This window comes from Ahaetulla prasina, chromosome 1 (assembly GCF_028640845.1).
Source record: "Ahaetulla prasina isolate Xishuangbanna chromosome 1, ASM2864084v1, whole genome shotgun sequence".
Lineage (NCBI taxonomy): Eukaryota > Metazoa > Chordata > Lepidosauria > Squamata > Colubridae > Ahaetulla > Ahaetulla prasina.
In genome coordinates this window covers 269,497,178-269,519,990 of record NC_080539.1, presented here as the reverse complement: position 1 = coordinate 269,519,990, position 22,813 = coordinate 269,497,178, and the positions used below count along the sequence as shown (strand labels likewise).

The following is a 22,813-nucleotide window of genomic DNA, read 5'->3' as shown; positions in this document are numbered from 1 at the left end:
GATGAAAACTTTCAGCGTACAGCTGCAACCAGGGCTAAGAGTTGCCAAGGCTCATTAATGTTATACGTGATAAACTTTGAAGGACAAATTGCTCAGGAAGGCATCAGGGATAAAGGGGAAGTTATAGGTTGGTTTTACTCTTTCACCCTCCCCTCGGCCTCTATGCATACTTCTAAAGAACATTTTGTTTAGGACAAATCTAGTTAACATAATTGCCTCTTTTCTCTCTTGTCCTTCTTCCTTTCCCTCCCCCCCTCCCACCATTTTATATACATGTATACACACCCATATCACTGCTTCCCCCCCTTTTTTTTTTCTTTGCTTTGAGGAATAGAAGGAGAAAAAAAAAACAATATACTAAAGCTTAGCCTTTCTAAGTCTAGGGGAGAACGGCTATCAGATGATTGCACTGGGTCATATAACTGAACCTTTTCATTGTATATTCATATAGATTAATTAGTTAATTCAAATACTGATGGGAGGAACAGACAGTTTGTCAGCATGAGCCCAGATGTGATTCCTCGACACTGAAAGTAGTTACAGGGTGGTTAGAATTTGATCCACTTATTATTAATTCAAATTTAATGTTTATTCTTTTTTTTTTCCAAATCCCTTTCCTTTTAAGGATTGAATGTCTGCGCTTTTAGAGTTATGGTCTTGTGAGAGTAATAAAATAATGAAAAAGATCAATATGAGAAAGACAGGTACATCAGACTCATATAAATTTCTATGTACACTTCAGTCTTTAATTTCTTATATTTAAAATGGATGCATCACAAACTAATTTTCTCCACAGCTATTGGTTCTGAGAAGCAAAGTGGAAAAAAGCCTTTAAAAAGAGCAAATCTTCTGCTACTTTGAATGGCTTGCAAGTTAGGCAATACCTTGTTATGCCTATTTTAATCAGGAATTGTACTCAATAGAATTCAGTATGCTGTCATCCAGAACTTGATCTAGACCATGCAATATTCTGGACAACTCAACTAATGAACTAATGAATTACAGCTTGCTTACAGATAATAGTTTTCTGCATTACTCAGTGGACCACACATTTCTCTTCTTTAGAATACATGGCAAAAAGACTGCTTAACTTTAGTCTCTGAAAAAAGCTTACACTTTCCAGATATCTAGATTACAGTTCCCAATCCCTTGCCATTGGATATACTGAAACGATTGGGACACATAAAACACAATATCTGAAAAAGCACCAAGTTGTCTACCATGCTGAAAGACATTGTTATGTGTGCTAGGGTACTACCTTTTGGAGCACTGAAACTTATATACCGTAGTTTTGAAAGAGCTATAGCTGTTAGGAAGAGTTCAATCAGCAATCTCAGCAAATTCTTCAGAACGAATAACTGTGTTTGAGCCTGTGTGTGCTGCTTCAATTCTTCTTAGATATGCAATAGTGTCACAATACAATACGTGTTGTGCTATTTCTCTTGAGGGGAGGGGAGTCTTTTAAAAGAAGAAAATAAGATTGATCAGCAGTTTCAGTTTACCAAACCTTCACAGTGTGTCTCACAGATATAGCTCAGGATTAAGAATCATTTTAAGAACAAGTTCTGTTAAAAATTAGAAAGCTTTGATGCATAAAAATTGATTGTTCTTACAACTCAAGAGCAAGGATTCTCTAATCAAACTGAGACAACCCATTATAAACATTATAAATACAGTAAATAAAAGCTGTCAGACTGAAATATGGCTTTTCTTAGACAATGTTTAAATCTTACAAAAGTCCTATGGTCTGAAAAGGAATAAGGTAATGTATCAAGTATAATTTATATTAGTAGCAAAATATGATTTTTAAGATCCCTCTTAATCACAAAAGAATATGACAACCCAGTAGACAACAGCCGTCCCTTTACAGAAGGAATTCCAGGAAAACATATCATGATCTCTTTCCCTTAGCTGCTATAAAACCTCAGTCTTCTTTTAAGGAACTTTCTCAGAAAGAAAAGATATAAGTGTCTCCAGAAGGTAGGAGAAGACCTGAACAAGAAAATAGCCTTTGAAATAGTCCTAAAACAAACAAGCAGGATACCCATTTGATTATTCGTTGCTGCGCTCAACCATTTCCAATTGAAAGTGGCAGATCAATAATACAAATTAGGGAATTGTTATACATAAACAGATGGAGCCTTTAGTTTTTTCCTAGCCCACTCAATAGCCACCATACCCAACCCTATCAGAAACAGAACTGACTTGTAATCAGAAGCCTGTAAACTGATTTTTCTCAATTTATCTTATCTCTAGTCTTAAATTCAGATGTACTTTTCTCTAGCAGGTTTCGATGTTTACATTAAAATGTTTAAACTTAATTGTATCTATTTTTCCTGATATTCTTGTAATTATTTAATCTGGTGTGTTTGTTTGTGTGGGTGTGTTTGTGTGGGTGTGGGTGTGTGTATTTTCTTGATTATATTTGTCCTTACAATGTGGATTTTGGAATCATTTCTAAAACTGGAGAATTATACCTTTCATATACTGCTTCTCTTTTCTTAGATCCCATCCAATTCTGCACTAAAAATGATAACTGAGCAAATTTCTCCTTTCCTTTAGCAGATCCTTAAAAAATCCTGTAACCATTAAGGCTGGATTTTTTAAAATATATTTTAAAATATTCTGTAATCCAAACAACCTGGCATTAAGGAAGTCTATTTTTCCTCTAACTAAACTGCAATGTTTGCCACTACTAAATTAATACTACTATAATTTTGGTTGATAACAATTACAAGAGGCATTAGCTAAAACATTTAAATAACCAAAAGGTAAACCTCTAATATGATTGCTAAACACACCCACTTTATAAGCTTTTGACTGCTGCTTCATTATTTGACACTATTGTGCCTTTTCTTGGGGAATATTAAAAGGCTATATAATAAATTGGAATATAAATCATTTTCACACAACATTTAGTTCCCCCTATGACAAAAATAAATAAATGACCTAGCAAGGGACCAAACTCAGACTCCTGATGGCTGCTGGCATCCAACCAACTTAACGCATGGAAAGACTGAGATTCCATAAATACAGAAGCTGCAAGTCTACAGCTTAGGAAAGAGTCGTTACAAAGCCCAAAAGAAGGAGAAATCGACATTTTTCAGACACCCACTATGAGGAGCAAAAGCTAAGCAGGCTACATCTGGAAAAAGCTTAAGAGAAATAAAATATTTTGAACCTAAATTCCACCAAGAGCTACTTGTTTCTTCCATCCTTTCTCCACATACACACCCAGCACAATTTAAATACCTTTGAAACACCTTTCAGTTGAATAAAAGACTTAAAGGACTGCTTTAATTCTCTCTCCAAATCAATGGCCTTAAAAGCGCTTGAGCATAGATTGGATTGTGCCAGAAATTATTAAGTAACTGATAAAAATACAAAGTTGGCTGCATTTCCCAGCGTCAAGCTTGACACATGCTGCTCTGTTTGCAGCATATTTAGTACATAAGGTGTTAATCCTTCTGGGGCTGTGCTTAAAAAATTACTTAACATTCAAGCCATTACTTAGCATACAGCTGGTTAGCAGTTTTCCACTAAAGTACTGGCTTTGAGCCCACATATTTTTATTCTGGCACATACCTGGAGCTGTAAAGGGCTGAGTCCAGAAGCAGCAGCAGCTGCCATTGTTGATGGAATGAACTGCACAGGATAGTTATCACCTGTCAAGGAGAACAATGCACACAGGTTTAGACAATGAGCAGAGAATAGCAGCATGCAAGTACAAACAGGGCCTGAGCTCCACAGCACCGCTTTAAGCCTAAACATCTGCAAAAACAAAAGGGGATTGTTGGGCACAGACTTGCACCTCTGCCTTGGAAGTTCTGCTCAGCAGATTGCTAGTAGGCAAACTGGCAAAACATAAAATGCAATGCTGAGACCTAAGCATGCTCACACTTATTAAAGCTCACGTAGCAGCATTGAAAAATAATTGCGTGTTTAGAAATTTTTCAAATGATCCTTGACACAAAGCAATGTGCAAAGGCCCAGTCTTGCAGCTTGGGAGCATCAATTTCATTTAAAACTTCTTTGGCTGTGCTTATTTGGACTAACAGATCAGTTAGAGGATGTTACCTATTTTCAATAAATTATTATGCACAGCAATATATTCTTCTAAGGAATGTTATTTGGATCTTTTTCCTGGTATGCATGAGCTCAGATAGGCAATTTCCAGTTCTAGGCATTATGGCATAATTTTGTCTGATTATGCTAGGGTTCACACACACACAAACACACACACACAGAGAGACAAATCATTTTTTAAGGTATCTACAGTTCCTAAAATCAGCCTTCCATGGCTGATTTTTTATATATATATATTCCTGTATAAAGGCAAAATATGTTCATGCTTCAAAGCAAAATATCTGAAATTGGAATTGATACATTCAACAATACAGTAAATCCTGGACTGTAGATAGGATAAAGGTCTCATTTTCTCCATATTCAACTGGGAGCGATCCCATAGAAAATCAAGTCACAGGGAACACTTTTCATTTTCTGGAATCCAGATTGTGGAATCGAAATCCATTATGGATTTGGTTACAATTTTAGAAATCACATGATTTGAGCAAAAATTCTCTCAAACAGGCCTCCCTGTTTATTTTCTTGACTTCTTACCTCTGATTTCCTATCAGTTTCTCCACTTCCACAAGCTAAACTCTCTTATCTTGGAAACTGGAAGAAGCAGGTCACTCTCAGTACACAAAATATAGTTTCTCAGCAGGCCAAATTGTTACTTCTGCTCCTCTATCATCTAGACAAAAGGGTATTGTTTTGGGTTTTACCTTGGGCCAAGCCAAGAGAGGATCATCTATCCTGCCCTCCCATCACTGAAAGGATATAGCTGTAGGCCAGTGAAACTCTTAACCCTATTAATGTAGATTGCGGAACTGTACTGTCGGATTTGTTCATAATAATATCCTCTGTTGTTTCATTTTCCAAAAGCTTTCTTCGATTAACAATTGCAATACTGTTATATTGATTATCCATTCTCAGGTTGTACTGTTTGTTAGATATAGGGCTTATTTATCTCCAAGTATTTTAGTGTTCAATAATGCTTTAATTTCAAAGTATTGCGATAAGAGTTGCTCCTAAAATAAGAAATGTCTAGTATAGGAGTCTGTAGCCTGTGTGAATAAAATTACTTAATATACTTTCACATTATAACTACAACCTGCATTGCTTAACTAAAGCTGGAAGTGGAAAGAGGGGTGGAAAATGAAAAGAGGAGTAAGAATATAAAATATATAACAGTAAATATATAATTATATATAAATATATGATTATCTATAAAATATATATTAAGTGATTGATATATTGCACAATAACCATGCTTCAACAATGCTTTCTCATTTAAAATCAGTGTTACAAACTATCTCCAGGCTATATTTTAAAAAGCTATTCCTCTTCCATTTTTAAAAGTTTTATAATAATATACTTGTTTTGCATAAACTTTTTTTCACATTACACACAGAATTAATAACATAGGTGTGGTATAGAAGATTTAAGATAATGCAATTTAGGAATGGCAAATTCCCCTACGCACATACATCAAGTTCTCAACCCCAGCTCAATTCTCAGCTATACCATAAATTCCCGAAAGCAATAAAACAGTAAAGAAAATATTCTCTCTTCAGCTTGCCATCCAAAGAGCAGCCACTCTTCAGACAAGCTCAGTGTAAATGTTAAGTTGCTTTCACTTTTTAAACAAATGGTGAGGTTCTAATCCACAAGGTCTCTCTGCATCATATCCATAATACCTCATCAGATCATTGAGCACAGTATGTGCTTGTATACAGTCCACTAACAATTGGCTTCTGATTGCATACAGAGCGTGTTGCTACAATGGCTTTCCTAACCTATATTGTGCTGGTGTCCTACGGAGTTTATAACATTCATAAAATCTAATCTTATTCCCTCTTTTCTATGAGGTTGATTTTTGTCTGCAGTAGGTTTTTTTAAAAAACAAAAACAAAATCTAAACTAAACCAAATTGTTTCTTCATGATATAAAGCCCTTGTCTTTTTACGGTTAGATCATTCTGCTTATCTTCTTTGAAAACTAAACAATATTTTCTGAATATAAAGCATCCTCATCAAAAGTTAAATAATGTTTCTTTGACAATAAGCATTTTTAAAAAAGAAGCTATCATGAAAATGTTGAATTAAATTTCCATTGCTTTAAACGGGAAAACAATAAGCATTTAACTCTACACAGGGAGTGCATTACCAAACATTTTCAAGGCAATCTTTCTTTAAATATAATGAATAATTCATTCCCTTTCCATACAATCCTCTCCTCCCTCTCTCTCTCTCTCCCTTTTTCTCTCTCGCTTTCTAACTTCAATATCACTTGCTTTTATTTGTATTAATACATATTAAAGCATTTCCTATCGTGTGTAAGTGAAAGAGAGAGAGGGAGGGAGGGAGAGAGAGGGAGAGGGAGAGGGAGGGAGAGAGAGCAAGAGCATATATATATCTTCTCCCTGTTGGCACTCCTTTTTCATAGCTGTCATGCTTCCAAGGTTTGAAGAAGCTTGGAGTATGTGTGTGAGAAAGTGTGTGTTATTAGGGTCCCTGCCATAGCTGATCGTGTTCTTTGGCTCACCTGCTATAGTTTTGCCTTATGCTGATTGCAGCTTAATTCATTACTCTGTATGTCTTCCTCTCTTCCCTGACCTTTTACGTAGAAAGTTAGCCTTTCTAAGATTAAAACGGAGCATTCTCAAATGAGCAGTCTATGGCTTCATATAATTCTACTTTATATAATAGAATATATCTACATTATATAATAGTATTATTTGGAGAACAAAGCATGACACTTCATACCAATGGAATGTTTTGCAGTCAATAGTAAAACTGAAGAAGGTACCTGTTCTTTGGAGGAAGGGGCTAGCAACAAAGGATGGGAGAAAGTTAAAAAATAGAAGATGCATATTTTTTTCCCAAACAAAAATAATTGATCAATGTGTTTCTTAGTAGCTTTTTTAACAATCCATCACTCAACATGTTGTAACAATTTTTTTTTTCAAATTTGTTTTTATATTTGGAATGCTTGGGTGAGGATCTATTCTTCTTTAATTTTATGAAGGCAGACAAAACAAGTCAGAACAAGTTCATTGTACATATAGATACACACTAGCCTTGATTAGTGGAGAATGGTTGAACAGAGACAAAAAACCCTCCCACCCTCCATTCTTTATTTTGCAAACTAGTCTTCTAAGCTTATCTGTTGATTATATATTGGCTTTTTTTATTGTGTTTATACACTTTAGTAACTCTAAGATCCAAAATGATGCATCAACTTCTGTTTCACTTGTCAGTATACACAATACTTATTAAAAAGATGGAAGCAGCAAATGCTTTCAGTCCTTTGATCTGAATTCCAAACAGTGTTTCTTTGTTTTCTTTCACAGTCTCAAAATCTGTAAGCCGTTCAAAACTTTCAAGTACACTTTTCAAAAGGTACATACTTCCATAGTTAAGGCACTGTATCATCTACAGCAATGTTTCTCAACCTTAGCCATTTTAAGATGTGTGGACTTCAACACCCAGAATACCCCCATAGTTCTGCCTAGGGAATTCTGGAAGGAAGTCCACATGTCTTAAAATGGCTACGGTTGAGAAACACGGATCTACAGATCATCTCGTAACATAATGAATCTCAGCTGAATCTTATTTGTTAGATATTTTCTAATGAAATGAAGCTATATTACTGCAAAGGAAGTCCTAGTAGTATAAGTAGTTTGTAATCATAATAAAAGATTCAGTCTGCTCAAATCCAAAATCCTGCATAAAGCAACACAAGTTTGCAAATTTGACTGAGACTGTGATTTTAGACTATAAAGAACTCTTAACTCCTTTGACAAGCTCCTTTTCTCAGTATGGTTCAGGGGTGTCAAGCTCACATCATCATGCTGACATGACATGATGTTTACAATTTTTTTCCCCTTTGCTAAACTGGGCATGGCCATGGCCAGTGCGTGACATATCCAGCCTGTGGGCCTCGAATCTGACAGCCCTAGTATAGGTAGTTCTCAATTTACATCCACAATCAGGACCAGACTTTCCTTTGTTAAGCAAGGTGGTTACTAAGTAAGTGATGTCCAATTTTACTACTTGTTCTGCCATGACTGTTAAGCAAATCATTGTAACCATTATTACAATTCATTCATTTAACCATTGTTAAATGAATCATGAAATCAATAAGCAAATGCAGGCTTCCTCCATTGAGGAAGTTTGTTTGTTGGAAGCTGGCTAGGAAGGTTGCAAATGGCCAACACATGACCTCAGGATGCTGCATTCATCATAAACACATGGTGGTTGTCAAGTGGCCAGATTTTGAGCACAAGATCGTGGGTATATTATGATGGTTGATCGTGCAAGGGCTGGTTGTAATTCTCGTTTTCTCATGCTGTTGTAATTGTGAATGGTTGTTAAACAAATAAATGTTAAGTCGAGGATTACTTGTAGGATTTATCAAAAACTTCTAGCTAAAAAAAAGGGGGAATAAGAAAGAAAATAAAATAAGAAATGTGATATGGGGGGAAAGGTATAAAAGCGAAAGAAGACCACTAAGAAACGCTGTTTAGAAATAGGAAATATTTATATAGAATTTTTTAGAATTGAATTTTTTAATGCCCAAGTGTGATTGGACACAGAAGGAATTTTCTTGGTGTATACGCTTTCAGTGTACATAAAAGAAAAGATACCTTCATCAAGGTACAACACTTACAACACTTAATGATAGTCATAGGGTACAAATTTAACACTTAATGATACAACACTTAATGATAGTCATAGGCTACAATTACAAAATCAGGAAACAATCAACTTCAATATAAATTGTAAGGATATAAGCAACAAAGTTACAGTCATAAGTGGAAGGAGATGGGTGATAGGAACAAAGAGAAGATTAATAGTAGTGCAGATTTAGTAAATAGCTTGATAGTGTTGAGGGAATTATTTGTTTAGCAGAGTGATGGCGTTCGGGAAAAAACTGTTCTTGTGTCTAGTGGTTCTGGCGTGCAGTGCTCTATAGCGTTGTTTTGAGGGTAGGAGTTGAAACAGTTTATGTCCAGAATGTGAGGGATCTGCAAATATTTTCACAGCCCTTTTTTTGATTCATGCAGTATACAGGTCCTCAATGGAAGGCAGGTTGGTAGCAATTGTTTTTTCTGCAGTTCTAATTATCCTCTGAAGTCTGTGTCTGTCTTGTTCGGTTGCAGAACCAAACCAGGCAGTTATAGAGGTGCAGATGACAGACTCAATAATTGAAGTTAGCTGTCCATTTTAGATCTATATATATGTTATATGTTGTGGGGAAAAAGTAATAAAAAATAAAATAAAATAAAAACTTCTAGCTAAAAAGAAAGATTCATTGGGCATTGCTATCAGAAATGATAGCATGAAATAATTTGCTTATAGCTCATTCAATATAGTTTAATAAAGTTACAATTTATATAATGTAATTGAGACTTACAAAGATGTTTAACATTTATAGATGAAGTCACATTGAAAAGAAGTCTTATTTTTAAAAAAATATTTGACAACTGTGTAAGATACATCAATAATAATCTCTCCATATTACAAATGTGAAAAACAGGTAGAAAGATGTAGATAGTCCATAAAATAATTTGTATATGATTGTTTTAATAAAGAATTGCAGTAACAAGATTCTGCCTTTTAGGATCAACCATCAAAAGTAAAGGAACAAACGATCAAGAAATATACAAAAAGATTAGCAATTGCTAAAGCAATGATGAAGACCTTGGAAAAAAATCAGATACCATGATGTGTTTATATCTACAAAGATCAAAACCAGTGCAGGCAATGGTATTCCCTGTGACACCTTTTGGAACTGAAAATCCGACTTCGAAGAAGCTGGATAGGAAGCATATTTTCAAATTTGGTGTTGGAGAAAACTCCATGAACATCCAAGAAAACAAAAATGAATCATCAAACAGAGTTCTGACTCAAGGCACAAATTATCACTCTCAAATTATCATATTTTGGGCATATGTGTTGCCATATTTGTTATGTGAACACCTAGCTCTCTTTCTGATGCTAGGAAAGGGGGAAGGAAAGAGAAGAGGAGGAAAACCAACATTAAGGTGCATAGACACAGCTATAGTAGTTATGAATATCCTGTTAGAAGAACTAATGAAAGAACTATGAACCTATGACTATCATTAAGTGTTATACCTTATGATTCCTTATGAATTCCTTTTCTTTTATCTATATTGAGAGCATATGCACCAAGACAAATTCCTTGTGTGTCCAATCACATTTGGCCAATAAAAAATTCTGTTCTGTTCTGTTCTGTTCTGTTCTGTTCTGCTCTGCTCTGCTCTGCTCTGCTCTGCTCTGCTCTATTCTATTCTATTCTATTCTAAAGAACCATGTGAAGGACAGATTGTCATGAAGAAAATCGACTTAAGTGATTGCTAAGAGTCACTGATGATTTGATAGCACATAATCAATTTATTTATAAATAATTAAATAGACCAATCTGACCATACGTTATTATCGTGTTGCAAGGTATTTGCTATATTCTATTACAATTATCATATTATGGCATGGCATAGCATGGCATATATCACACCTAGGTTGGTAGTAAAGTCACATGGATCATCTAGCCTGCCTCTTTCTTTTTAAGTCTATTTAGGATTATTGTGCTGACTGATATTTGAATCAGGGATCCTCTAGCATACCAGTCACTTACAATTAGATCTGCTCTCATATTTTATACTCTTAACATGATGCCTATACTTGACTAAATTAACAGTAAACTGTTATGGATTAGCATTGACCAAAGAGATCATACCATTCACTTTACAGCTTTTACTATGCTATAAAAGAGTCAAATTATCCAATAAGCAATAGCTTGACTTGCTCAGTTAAATGTTGACTTTGTAGCAGCTCTACTTTATATATCTCATTTAAATAAAACGTCTCTAACAGTAAAAATTGGAAAACTGTCAAATGCACATGGATCAAAAGACACAACAGTAATTTAAGTTATACAATAATTTAACATTTTAATGCAATATACACTATGAACACACAAATTGATTTATAAGGCCCAGATTTTTGTATTAGCAATTGCTATATTGAAAACTATATTGTATCATACTGGGAAATATGGTAAAGTTTTCAAAATTGGTTCTCACTTGCAAAATTGATATATACAAGCTTGGGATTCCAAAATATCTTTTGACTAACTCTTATAAGGTGAAGGGATGGACTTATTTCATCCAAAATATTTCTAATTTTAAATAAAGGATTATACAGCAGAAAATCATTTTTCCCCCCAATATTTTACTTTACTGATTGGTTGCAGCTACAACTCAAGGGAATACTAGGAGTCTTTGCCTTAGCATATCTGGAAATTTGATTTGATCTGAATTGGACCATTTAGTTATTAAGCAAAGTACTGGTATTAATAGTGTGTCTCATCTAAATATGGAATATAACATGCAAATATTATCTTGGTAATAACAGATAAAACTGAGTTAGCCAAAACATTGCAATATGTTGACTTTATTGACTAATTTGTAACCCTTTCTAGATACATTATCAATTGGTCTAAATTTAAATCAAGGCTTTGCGATTTATTACATTGTTAAAACAAAACTCTTGATAGTTTTAAAGGTGCTTGAAGGCAATAATTTGCCCTGGGCACCTAATAGTTATATATTTCAGATAATGAAACTGAACTAAAATATATTGCTATTAGAAATAGCAACACATTTGGATAAAATTAATACTATAAAATCAAAGTTTGGCATTGGAAAATTTAACATCCATTTAACATATTTCTGAAATATATTTTCCTAATATCAGTGTGCAGTTTTACAGATGTATTTAAAGAAATCTTCTCCATTAGTTTTCACTTGGGATCTTTCAACTGTTACAGAAAACTCCACAGATTTAAATTTGTTCTATAAACTGCATTTTGTTTCTCAGGTTAATCCATGGTCAATTTTGCCCACCAGAAACTTGTCTTCACAAACCATTTTTGAATTGGCACAGTACTTCGTAGTTCTACATTAGGTTTCTATCCTAATATATTTCCCTTCCTATATTTTAAAATTATTATGTGTGTGTTCATCTTTGTTGAATTATATACCAATAGTTTAGAAAATAATAGAAAGAGAGTAGAGGTGGATATTTCATTGTTATTATCACAAAAATATGTATCCTATAAAAGTGGAACAATATCCAGTTTTATCATCAGATAGAAAAAGGACAGCTCACCCTTTCATATTTGAATAAGCACTATTGTCAAGTAACATCCCCAACACCCGCCATATTTTTGTTCTTTAAATAGTACTGGAGCAGCTACCCTGGACTTGGCGGGTTGGATAAAGCTAGGTTGGCATCGATGTACTTCCTCAATTCCTCCATTTCCTTGGGAGTCATGGAGTACATCTTTGGTTTGGGCCCCATTTGTCTAGCCAGGAAAGCCTCAGAATGATTGACTCAGTCATTTATGGGGCTATGACAAATCTAATGAGTTCTTGGTGATGGCCCATCTCTAGTCTGACCAGTTCCATGACTAGTGTGGCAGGGGCTTCATCAATTAGTGTCCCATCGACCTGCTCAAAGCAGATGGGCCAAGCTAGGGGTCTTGTATGTATGCCTAGCTTCCAGGCCTGACAACTATACCCTATATATATCATGGCAATAAGGCCAAGTGCTTATTTCAGGGTTCAAAAAAATATAAGATATGGTCTTATTTTCAGGGAAACACAGTACTACCAGGAATACTATTTTAGACGTATCTTGAAACTGAAGTACATATTAGTTTTTAAAACTACCAATTGAATTGGTTTAAATCTTAATAATTTAATTGTACAACATGCTATAAACATGTAAATATACAGATTGATTACATTTTTTTAAAAAAAGGTAATGCTTGTCTACAAAATGCTTAGAATTGAAAATGATTCTTATGGTAACAGGTATGGGGAACAGCATAACAATAGTATTTTAGGCTTATATTCCCCCCCTCCCAATAACATTTTACAGCACTCTCTGGATAGTTTACAATGTAAGCATTATTTGCATATTGCCCCCAACAAACTGGTCCTCATTTTACCAACCTCAAAGGGATGGAAAGCTCAGTCAACCTTCAGCCCCATCAGGATTGAGCTCCAGGCTGTAGGCAGAATATGCCTGCAATACTACACTTTAACCACTGCACCACAAAGGCTCTTGAATCCTTGAATGTTTCTGATGACAGCCCTAAAATAGACTAAACGTGAGCAATCTTTTGGTGGCCAAAAACAACACTAATCTCTCTGAAAGACAGGTGTTGCACTGGAAACAATGATGCAAAGAAGATAGAGGCAGCAAAATTTGCAATGGGGTGGGGATGTTATTATTATTTTTTTATGGCTTATGCGGGATTTTAGCACTATCCTTCCTTGCTGCAAATCTGTGTCAAATCTATGCAGTTGTCAGTTTTATTATGAAATATCTGCTCCAAATAATGTGAAATCATCAGTCTTTTTTTTTTTGCACAAGACCATATAAAACTGCAGTTAACATACTGTAACAACCATGGGAAAAGGTTCAAGATTTGCATTTGGACCCCATACAGCTATCAGAGGTAGCACATTAAACGTTTTAAAAAAATCCACCTGATAGCAGAGAATGGGTCTATTTCTTAAATCAATAACCTGGAAATACTTGCCATTGAAACAACTACTCTGTTTGCAGTATTTTAGTACATAAAAGAACAACTTTTCTCACTCTATCAGAAAAATTTTATGTCCTAGATTGGTTGGAGAAAATTAAGATAAAATCTATATCCAAAACTACAAAGTGGACAAGCAGCTAAACAGAATAATAATCCCAACTATATTCCAAATAAGACATTTGCCATTTCATATACATAAGAATCCTTTTTCCATTTGTCTGTTTTTATAAAATCGACAAGGCAGAGCAGAATGAAACAAGAAGAAATAATTTAATGTCTAAAGGAAATGCTATAATTGATTTTTTTCTTTAATATGCATTGGAGAATGGGCAGATTAATGAGAAAAATAAAGATGCTATTTCTGGCCTAAGATCTACAAGGAATATACATATGCAGAAAAGGTTGGCTTTTATTTACTTAAATCTTCTAACTCTGAATTTCTCCACTAACATGATTTTAAACATTTAAAGCCTGTTTACAGGGAGACTCTGAAAGTAGCTTCAAACCATTATATCCCTAATTGAATTCCCCAGGAGCCTGGGAAACTCAAAGGAATAAAGAAAGAAATCATACCATTTGCTAAATCATCTCTAAGCATTTCTCACTGTGAAGTTCCCTGACCTGTTACAAGCTTGAATTGATGATTTCAACTGAACTGCTGAACCTCTGTTATTTAGATGAAAATCGTATAAAATGCTGCCCAGTTGCAATAAACAAATTAAATCATACCTGCCTTCACTTTTTATCTCTAATTATAAAGAAGGCTTACACAAAAGAGTAAAATGTGTACACGCTGATGAGAAAGGGCTGAAGAAAAGGGACAGATATATGTAATTTTCCTATAAGAAGCGGGTTACTCTTAACATGCAAATTGGCATGGAAATGGCTCAATAAATTCAAAAGAAAATAAGATTGTTGTATACAGAAATAAAAGAAATATGGTTGTGCACAGTCAATTATCTCATGTCTCTAGTTAAAAGAGATCTGGCCTTGCAAAAACTGCATGTTCCCCATCTCCATGATATCCTTTTGTGTATATAAAAACAACACAAGGGAAGTCAATCATAGGAACATATCTTATATCCCCTCATCTACGTCATTTTTATTTTAACTTGTTAAATGTAATTTATTTATTTATTCATTCATTCATTCATTCATTCATATATGTTTTCTAACAACACATCTCCCTCAGTGATAGTCTTTAGGCAATATACAATGTATAATCAATAAAATTAACATTAAAATCAGAATTAATTTAAGATTTAAAATAACAAAAATAACATTATAAAATTTCAAAAGGTAAAAAATTCCAAGATGGGGAGGTTAGCAGTTGCTAATACAGGTGGGGGCCTTATCATGGGGCCAGCCATACCTAGAGTTGTATAGGCCTCTGTGTCCCTCATGCAAGACTGTACAGCCAAGTTTTGACCCCTTTGCAGAAAGCCAAGATATCTAAACAGTTGTATATTCTCAGCATCTTACCGGGTTTATAAGTTATTCCTGGGGGGAAAAGAAATCCCTGTTGGGCTGCTGCAGCCGCTGCCAATGTCCGCTGGTCGTGTGGAAAAATTGGGATCATGAGAGGAGGCATGTGACCCTGAACCTGCTAAACAGAAGACAGTATCTGATCAGAAATTGCACCAATCTGTCTTAACAAATCTCTCATTATCAACAATTGTTCACCAAGTCCCACTGAACCTTTTCATTATCATAATTTCAGAAGAGAAATGCCATTAGAACCCATGGGATCCAATGTGCTATATTCACCATCCTTTCAGTTCCTTGCTTTGGAAAATACCCATGATTTAAAATTAAAACAACTTGCCTTTCAATTGGAAAGGTATCATTTGTCATATGTACCTCATTGTAACATATAAGCCATTTTGTGAATATAATCATTACCATAGCATCTGATAATAACAGAGTATTTTCTAATACGTTCCACTATTTTAAATTTCACTTGACTTTCATTGACAGAATGAAAAGCAACAATTAAACATTCAAGTAAAAAAAAATAAAACGTGCGAAAAGAATTTTGTTTTTTGTTTTGTTAGACCAGGCATTTGACAATGAGCTAGCAAAAGTAGATGCAAATATTCCTTTGAAAAGTTCATTTTTAGTTCCTGAAATTCTTAATTCATGGTTTATCACAAAAGACCTAGAAGTATTCTAGTTGAATACTTGATTGGGGGGAGTACTGGAAAACTGGGAAATCATATTCATAAATAATATAATGGTTTTAATTAAAATTACCAGTAACCTCAACCCAAAAGGATCCTTATGGATCAAAATAGGAAGTATAAAAATTACTTTGTAACCAGAAAAGGGTTTATACCTTGCCTTGTTCCAAATGAATGGCAACAAACTCCATTAAAAAGTCAAAATGAACTTCAAGCACTTTTTTTTTAATTCCAAAAATAAAATAGCCCTGGTAAAAAATCCATATGCTGACCTATGACACTGTTTAAATACTGTCAGATTTTCTTGTCATATCCCTGTTCCTCTCCCACTCCCTGATGCAGACCAGAAAGGCTACTGTGTGTACACTTCTAAGAGAGTTAATTTACCAACAACTCTTCTCTGGGGAAAAACCCTAAGATGTAGGTTAATAAAGGTCAAGAAAAAAATATAAACACTTTACAGTATTTTTCAGAATCCATTTCTCAAGAAAATCAACTTATAATAAAAAAGTCTTTGTGCAATTATTGCCACAGCAATGGGGCGTGAAAGAAAGTAGCTTTGAGCAGCCATTTCTTTTATTTTAGCTGAGGTAAGCCTGCTTCTGCAGCAGCACTTGTAATATGGTTAAATTGAAGTTGATCCTCCAGTGTCCAGTACCAACACTCAATAATACGACTAGCTTTATTCATTTGTCCTGGGTCTCTGAATAACTAAGAATCAAATATGGTTTTAGTGTTCAATTGTACTCGGAAAACTATTAGCTTCTTGTAAGAATGGGATACAGTACTTTTTATAATCACCCTGAGTACTTTCAACATGGTACTAAATCAGTTAGATGTAGCCTACACTTGCAACACAAGGTAACTAGATAACACAATCAAATAAAATATCCATAGAGTTTTATCTTGAGTAACAGGAAACAAGCAAAAGAACTACAAATTTCAGAAGGATGAAAAAGTAGACACCCAAATGCATTGTACACTTTTGAAAGTTACTGAGAAATAAAACCGTGAATCTACTATTCAAATCCATCTTCTCAGAGAGTGCGCCAAGGCACCTACTTAAAAATTAAGATGAGATTATGGGTTGGCGTTTAGCTTTGGAGTATGCCAAATTACCATTAATAAAATCTGGAAAATAAAATAAGAGCAAAAAGCAGACCAGAGGTATCCTTGGGCCATTACACTACTTATTCCTGCTCTGCATTCCAAAACTATGATACCATAATCCTTGTGGCAACAGGAATTAATTCTCCTCTCTTGCCAATGTGATACATCATCTGGTGGTCAAGTTTACTGAACAAAAATTTTACTGTATGCTTTTTCTTACAATGTGGGAGAAAGAAGCCCTAAAATAAGAGGGAGGCAAGAAGGAGAAGCAACAAGAACAACAAAGTTAATACGAGACAACACAAAATAGTTTATTGAAAAATGTCATCTTTCAAAACAGAATCCTATCAATTAGGAGAGCTTATATAAAATGATACACGTTTGTATGAATGAATCAAAGTAAAACAAACACAGTAAATGACAGAGATGACTAGGTAATAGGAACCAAAGACCTCTTGCCCAACCAAAAGAGATGCCAAGTCAAGAATCAAAGGAACCTCCCTCAGTTTTGAAACAAACAAACTTGCAGGGATGGAGATCCAAATATGGCAGTCTTTCTGGATAGACTTCAAGCAAGCTTTGTAGTGGTAGTAAAACCTGATCCAAGAAATCATACTGTACACATTCCTAGGATATTTAATTGCTTCTCTGTTCATTGAATCTTGCTGAAAATCAATATACCAGCAGATGCCAAAGTGTCTCTTTCCTTGACAAAAGCCATACATTTTTGCACCAACACCTTTTTCTTTTTGTCTCCTCTGCTAACTTGATGCTGTTGCCTTTTTATTTTTGCCATCTGCCCTGGAGCTTCATTAAAGATACATGAATGGACTAACTGGCCTGATATCTTGTGAGGAACAGGTGCTATTGTTTGTCCCTGAAGACTTGCACTAAAGATCTGACTCTGAATACTTAAGAAAGAGCATCTGCAGCAGTCAGTCAGAGAGCAACTTGGCAAAGACCTTGCAGTGTGCTAATGTACAAACACAGTGACACTCAAGGGGGCTCATTTCTTCTTTCATGAAGATTTAACTATTTTTTTTTCTTATAAGATTAGAAATATGTACCGAAAACTTCACAATACTCTTTAAAGCCTGTCAGTGAATACCAGGACTATGAAACTATGAGAGCCAAATTTATTCTGCGTGAAATATAGATCTAAATAAAGGCAGCTGTTGAAGACTTTCTGGATTTACACTGAAAATACAAATGAAATAATCACAGTTTTTTCATTTGATAGTTAAATGCTAGCCCGATCTGAAGTTTTTAATTTCATTCCTAATTAATGATTTAGTTCTAAAGTTATGGGTTATGATTAGATGACTATTTTAATTCTTTCTCTCTCTCCTGAAATACTTACTATCTACCTATCAATCTAATTTAATATAAAACAGTTGTTGTATGAAAGAAGATGATTAAGATCATCATCCTATTGAGAATTTAGGTATGAACAGCATTTGTGATGTAAAGATTCATTAAGTGGACCAATGCTTTGAAATTGATTAATGTGGACAATATTCTTACATATATTAATAATAGTAATATAAAATCAATTGATATGTATCTAGTATATACTACACTATATACTATAGTGTATACACATAGACACACACAGCAGAGGTGGATTTCAGCAGGTTCTGACCAGTTCTGGACAACCGGTAGCGGAACTTTTGAGTAGTTCAGAGAACTGGTAGTAAAAATTCTGTCTGGCCCTGCCCCCATCTATTCTCTGCCTCTCAAGTCCCAGCTGATTGGGAGGAAATGGGTATTTTGCAGTATCCTTCTCCTGGAGTGGGGTAGGAATGGAGATTTTACAGTATCCTTCCCCTGGAATGTCCACCAAGCCATGCCATGTCCACCAAGCCACACCCACAGAACTGGTAGTAAAAAAACTTGAAACCCATCACTGACACACAGAGAAAAACAGAAACAAAGAGAGAGAGAGTATATAAGAATAGCATTAGTTTTCCCCTTTCTGAACTTTGAATAGGATTTCAATTCAGTGAAGAGGAGACTTGAAATAGATTTACTACTGCAGTTGTCACACAGCTTTATTTTTTTTTTCTCTTTACTGACTGCCCTGCTACAAATTTATTTTGGCCACTACTGTAGTTTGCAATGAGTATATCATATCGTCATTAGGAACTAGGAAAATTTTCCACTTAACTATTAGCATTCAGGCAGCGCTAAAAATGCAAGAGGGAAGAGGACGATAGAAAACCAGAATGGTTTCAATTCTTATCAGGCTAGACCAAACTGTAGCCTGTGTACCATATTTGCTTTCAAATAAACAGGAACCCTTTCAGTGTTTTTGCCTTGTCATGTTAGAGTGGTTTGCATTGCTGGCAGAAGCAGCGTGACGGCATCACAAAGCAGAGAAACAGGATTTATATAGACAATTTTATCTTCCTCAAAGGCTGGTTGTCCACCCGGCAAGACATGAATGATATCTATTCCACTTCGATGATCTAATTGCATAATTAATTTCATATTCATGACATGGTAAGACACTTTGAGATTCAAGTACCTAATAAGTTAGTAACATGTACCTAACAATCTGGTCAAGTGGTTAAGGCATTAGGCTACAAACTCGGAAACCATGAGTTCTAGTCCTGCCTTAGGTACAAAGCCAGCTGGGTGACCTTAACCAGTGATTCTCTCTCGGATTCAGGAGGGAGGCAATGACAAGTGCTTCTGAAAATCCTTGCCAAGAAAACTGGGACTTGATATTGATTGTTTCCTGATTGCTTATTTGTACCCTATGACTATCATTAAGTTTTGTACCTTAGAATACTTGATGAACGTATCTTTTCTTTTATGTACACTGACAGTGTATGCACCAAGACAAAATCCTTGTGTGTCCAATCACACTTGGCCAATAAAAAAATTCAATTCTATTCTATTGAATGGAAAAAAGTTACAAATATATAGTATATTTTAATGTTTTGTATGAATACTTTAGACACACATATATTTTTAGCTTGATGTCTTAATCACTACATCAAAATGCTTCAATTTTACACACACACATACACACATATATATATCCTAATATATGTACAGTGTATAATCTTATTTTATATCCTATATAACATTTTAAGTTCTATATTCTATTATATTCTCTGTATGCTCCCTTGTAAAAAGGAAGTTTATTAAGAATTTTTCTAAGTTTATTTTAGCACTTAATATGAATAATTATGTGAGTACTTTGTTTAGAAATTATGTATTGGCAGTATTCAATAAAAGAAATTATTTTTCCTAAATTATTTTTTTCTTCTTCTACTAACCTTATCATTTGTTTGAAACAAGGCAATGAACAAGTCATATATGCATGGAAAACATCCTGTATAATTAAATATAATCAAAAACATTCATAATGAATTATGCATATATCAATAAGGATTGTTATAAGCAATTATTTTATAACTGTAGAAAAAGTTATGTGAATATTTAACAATAAATTAGTTTCATTCTGCAGTCCAATTAGGTTGTCTTTCCTTAATGTTTGCTCTTCCTGAGAGTCACTCTGACTATAATTTGAAAAGGATGTATAAAAATAAATGTAATAGGTGGTGTTCACTATGTTCATATTGATTCACAATAAATTTATAATAAATATGAATACAGTGAACACCTTCATATTTATTTATTAATTCTATCACTATATAAATGTAAAAGTTTGCTTGCTTTGCGAGTTATTTGTATATATTTGAATTATATAGTACCTGGGCATCACAAGAATAGAACATGATTAATTAAATTAAAAGTTTGCTTTCAAGAAACAGTCACTAGAAGGAAAAGAGAATGCTCAGCTATAAAATAAAATTAATAAAACATGTTATGCAAAAGTGAATTTATGGTTCATTTGGAATTGGAGATCTAACACCTTCTCAGTCCATACAAATGCATAATCTTGTCAATTAAATATTATTGTTAAGGTCTAGTAGTATGTTAAAATCACTTTAAAGTGCAACTAAGGAAATTTCATGTGTATTTATTACTCCATCTGGGTCTATTAGTGGACATTTCATTCAGATTCGTGTTGTAAAATCTGCATAAACTCAGCATATCTTTATCCCCATGTGCGCATTTGTTTGGTTAAAGGATAACAGCAAATTTCACTTACTACAACTTCTGGAAGGAAAAAAACAAGAGAGCTATAAGAGTTTCCATTTTTTAATCAGATCCAAATAGTTTATGACTATAGGAGTGACAACTTGTCTATTTATGCAAATTGTCACAGCTAGTGGTCACTCTACCGAACTAGTCAATTAATTCAGACATTCTGCAAAGCTAGTGAAGATGTATATGTTTCTTATTTCCACTGTGACTTATTTTCTCCAAAATAAGCAAAAAATAAGCAAAAATACTTTCAACGATGAGTTTACAAATAGAGTAGTTCTTCTACATGATAATAGTATCTATTTGCATAATGCTTGGGGTAGCATTGAACCATCCAATTCATATTATTTGCCACCCAAAAACCTAATCATATTCTTAGGCACATGTTATACTTAGTTTTTAAGTTAGGTTTTAAACATTAATTTTCATTCTATATTCATTTAGAATAAAAACATTATATTTTAAGGTACTTTATATAATTTTATATGTAGTGTGCTTTTCTGAAAACTTCGTTGTAATTCCTACCAAAGCAAAAAAAAAATTTGGAAAGGAAACTGATTTTACTTTTTAAACATATAGGCAAAATTTCTTCATTTATAAATAATATTCTTTTTTTTTTCCTGTTCAACTGTGTCTGATTCTCAGAGAATGTCCCCTTTCATTTTTTGGGCAAGATTTTTCATTTTTTTCCTCCTGCCCAATAAAGCTAAACGCTATATTTATTTAATAAAGATAAAACTATAATTTAGGTCAGTGTAGTCTAGGTGCTACCCTTTTTTAATGGAGAAGACACATTGGCAGGAGCTTTTCCCTTTGCTGCAAATACAGGAGAATACAAGATAAAAACTAAGCATCATCTAGTCTCCCTTTGGCACAGCCCTGTTGCAAGTCTTTTTGAAAAGGGAGATAAACTGAGCTTTACAGCTGAAGTTTGCTTAAAATAACAATAAATTAGCAACAGCTTTGAGAGCATCCCGCACACACGGTACTGTGGGGACAATAAATTTATTAGGCTAATTTCAGTTACATGGAATCATTACCATTTCTTAGTTTAAAGAAATTATCAGACAAATTGGTAAAGGAGGCAAGGGGATGAGAGAAAAAATGGAGATACATCTATATCAAGTTCCACTGCTGGATGGACTGATTTTAGGCATGCAAATTTGGTCTTGAAAATATATAGATTGGTATTTTCCCCCTCTATTCAGTCAGATCTGATTCTCAGAGACAAGTCCCTGCACTTTTCTTGGCAAGGTTTTTTCAGAATTGATTTGCCTTTACCTTCTTCTTAAGGCTGAGAAAGAGTGATTGCCCCAAGGTCAGTCAGCTGGCCTTCTGCCTAAGGAGGGACTAGAAATCATGATCTCTGGGTTTAGAGCTTGACGCCTTAACCACTACACCAAACTGGCTCTAGTAAGTAACAGATACGTTTGTAATAATAAAAATAAAAATTTCAGTCTCAAATAGCCTTTTAACAACAACTGTAATGAATGGCTATAAGAAAGAATACCTTTATATTCCATATTCCACAATCTATAATTTGATATTTATGCAGATGCAACTATATATTGCTGGATTGGTCTTATAGACAATACAGAACAGAACAGGTAAAAGACACTGATCCTAACCTTATCTCAATATCACTCCTTTCTGTGCCCTTAAATGTTAGAAAAAACACTGCTAACTTAATTCTT

The 22,813-nt window shown here is 34.3% G+C and overlaps 1 protein-coding gene across 24 annotated transcripts in view; it reads right to left on the bottom strand.

Moving 5' to 3' along the window:
- SOX6 (SRY-box transcription factor 6) overlaps positions 1–22,813 on the bottom strand; it is a 517,338-nt gene that overhangs the window by 98,527 nt on the left and 395,998 nt on the right. For 21 of the 24 annotated variants that reach the window (XM_058159020.1, XM_058158967.1, XM_058158946.1 and 18 more), the window contains 2 exons: positions 15,190–15,313; positions 3,586–3,665 (listed from right to left, as the gene is read on the bottom strand). In XM_058159020.1, coding sequence (XP_058015003.1) covers positions 3,586–3,665; positions 15,190–15,313 — 204 coding nt within the window. The remainder of the gene's footprint in view (positions 1–3,585; positions 3,666–15,189; positions 15,314–22,813) is intronic. The other 3 variants (XM_058158919.1, XM_058159069.1, XM_058159077.1) reach the window with 1 other exon arrangement.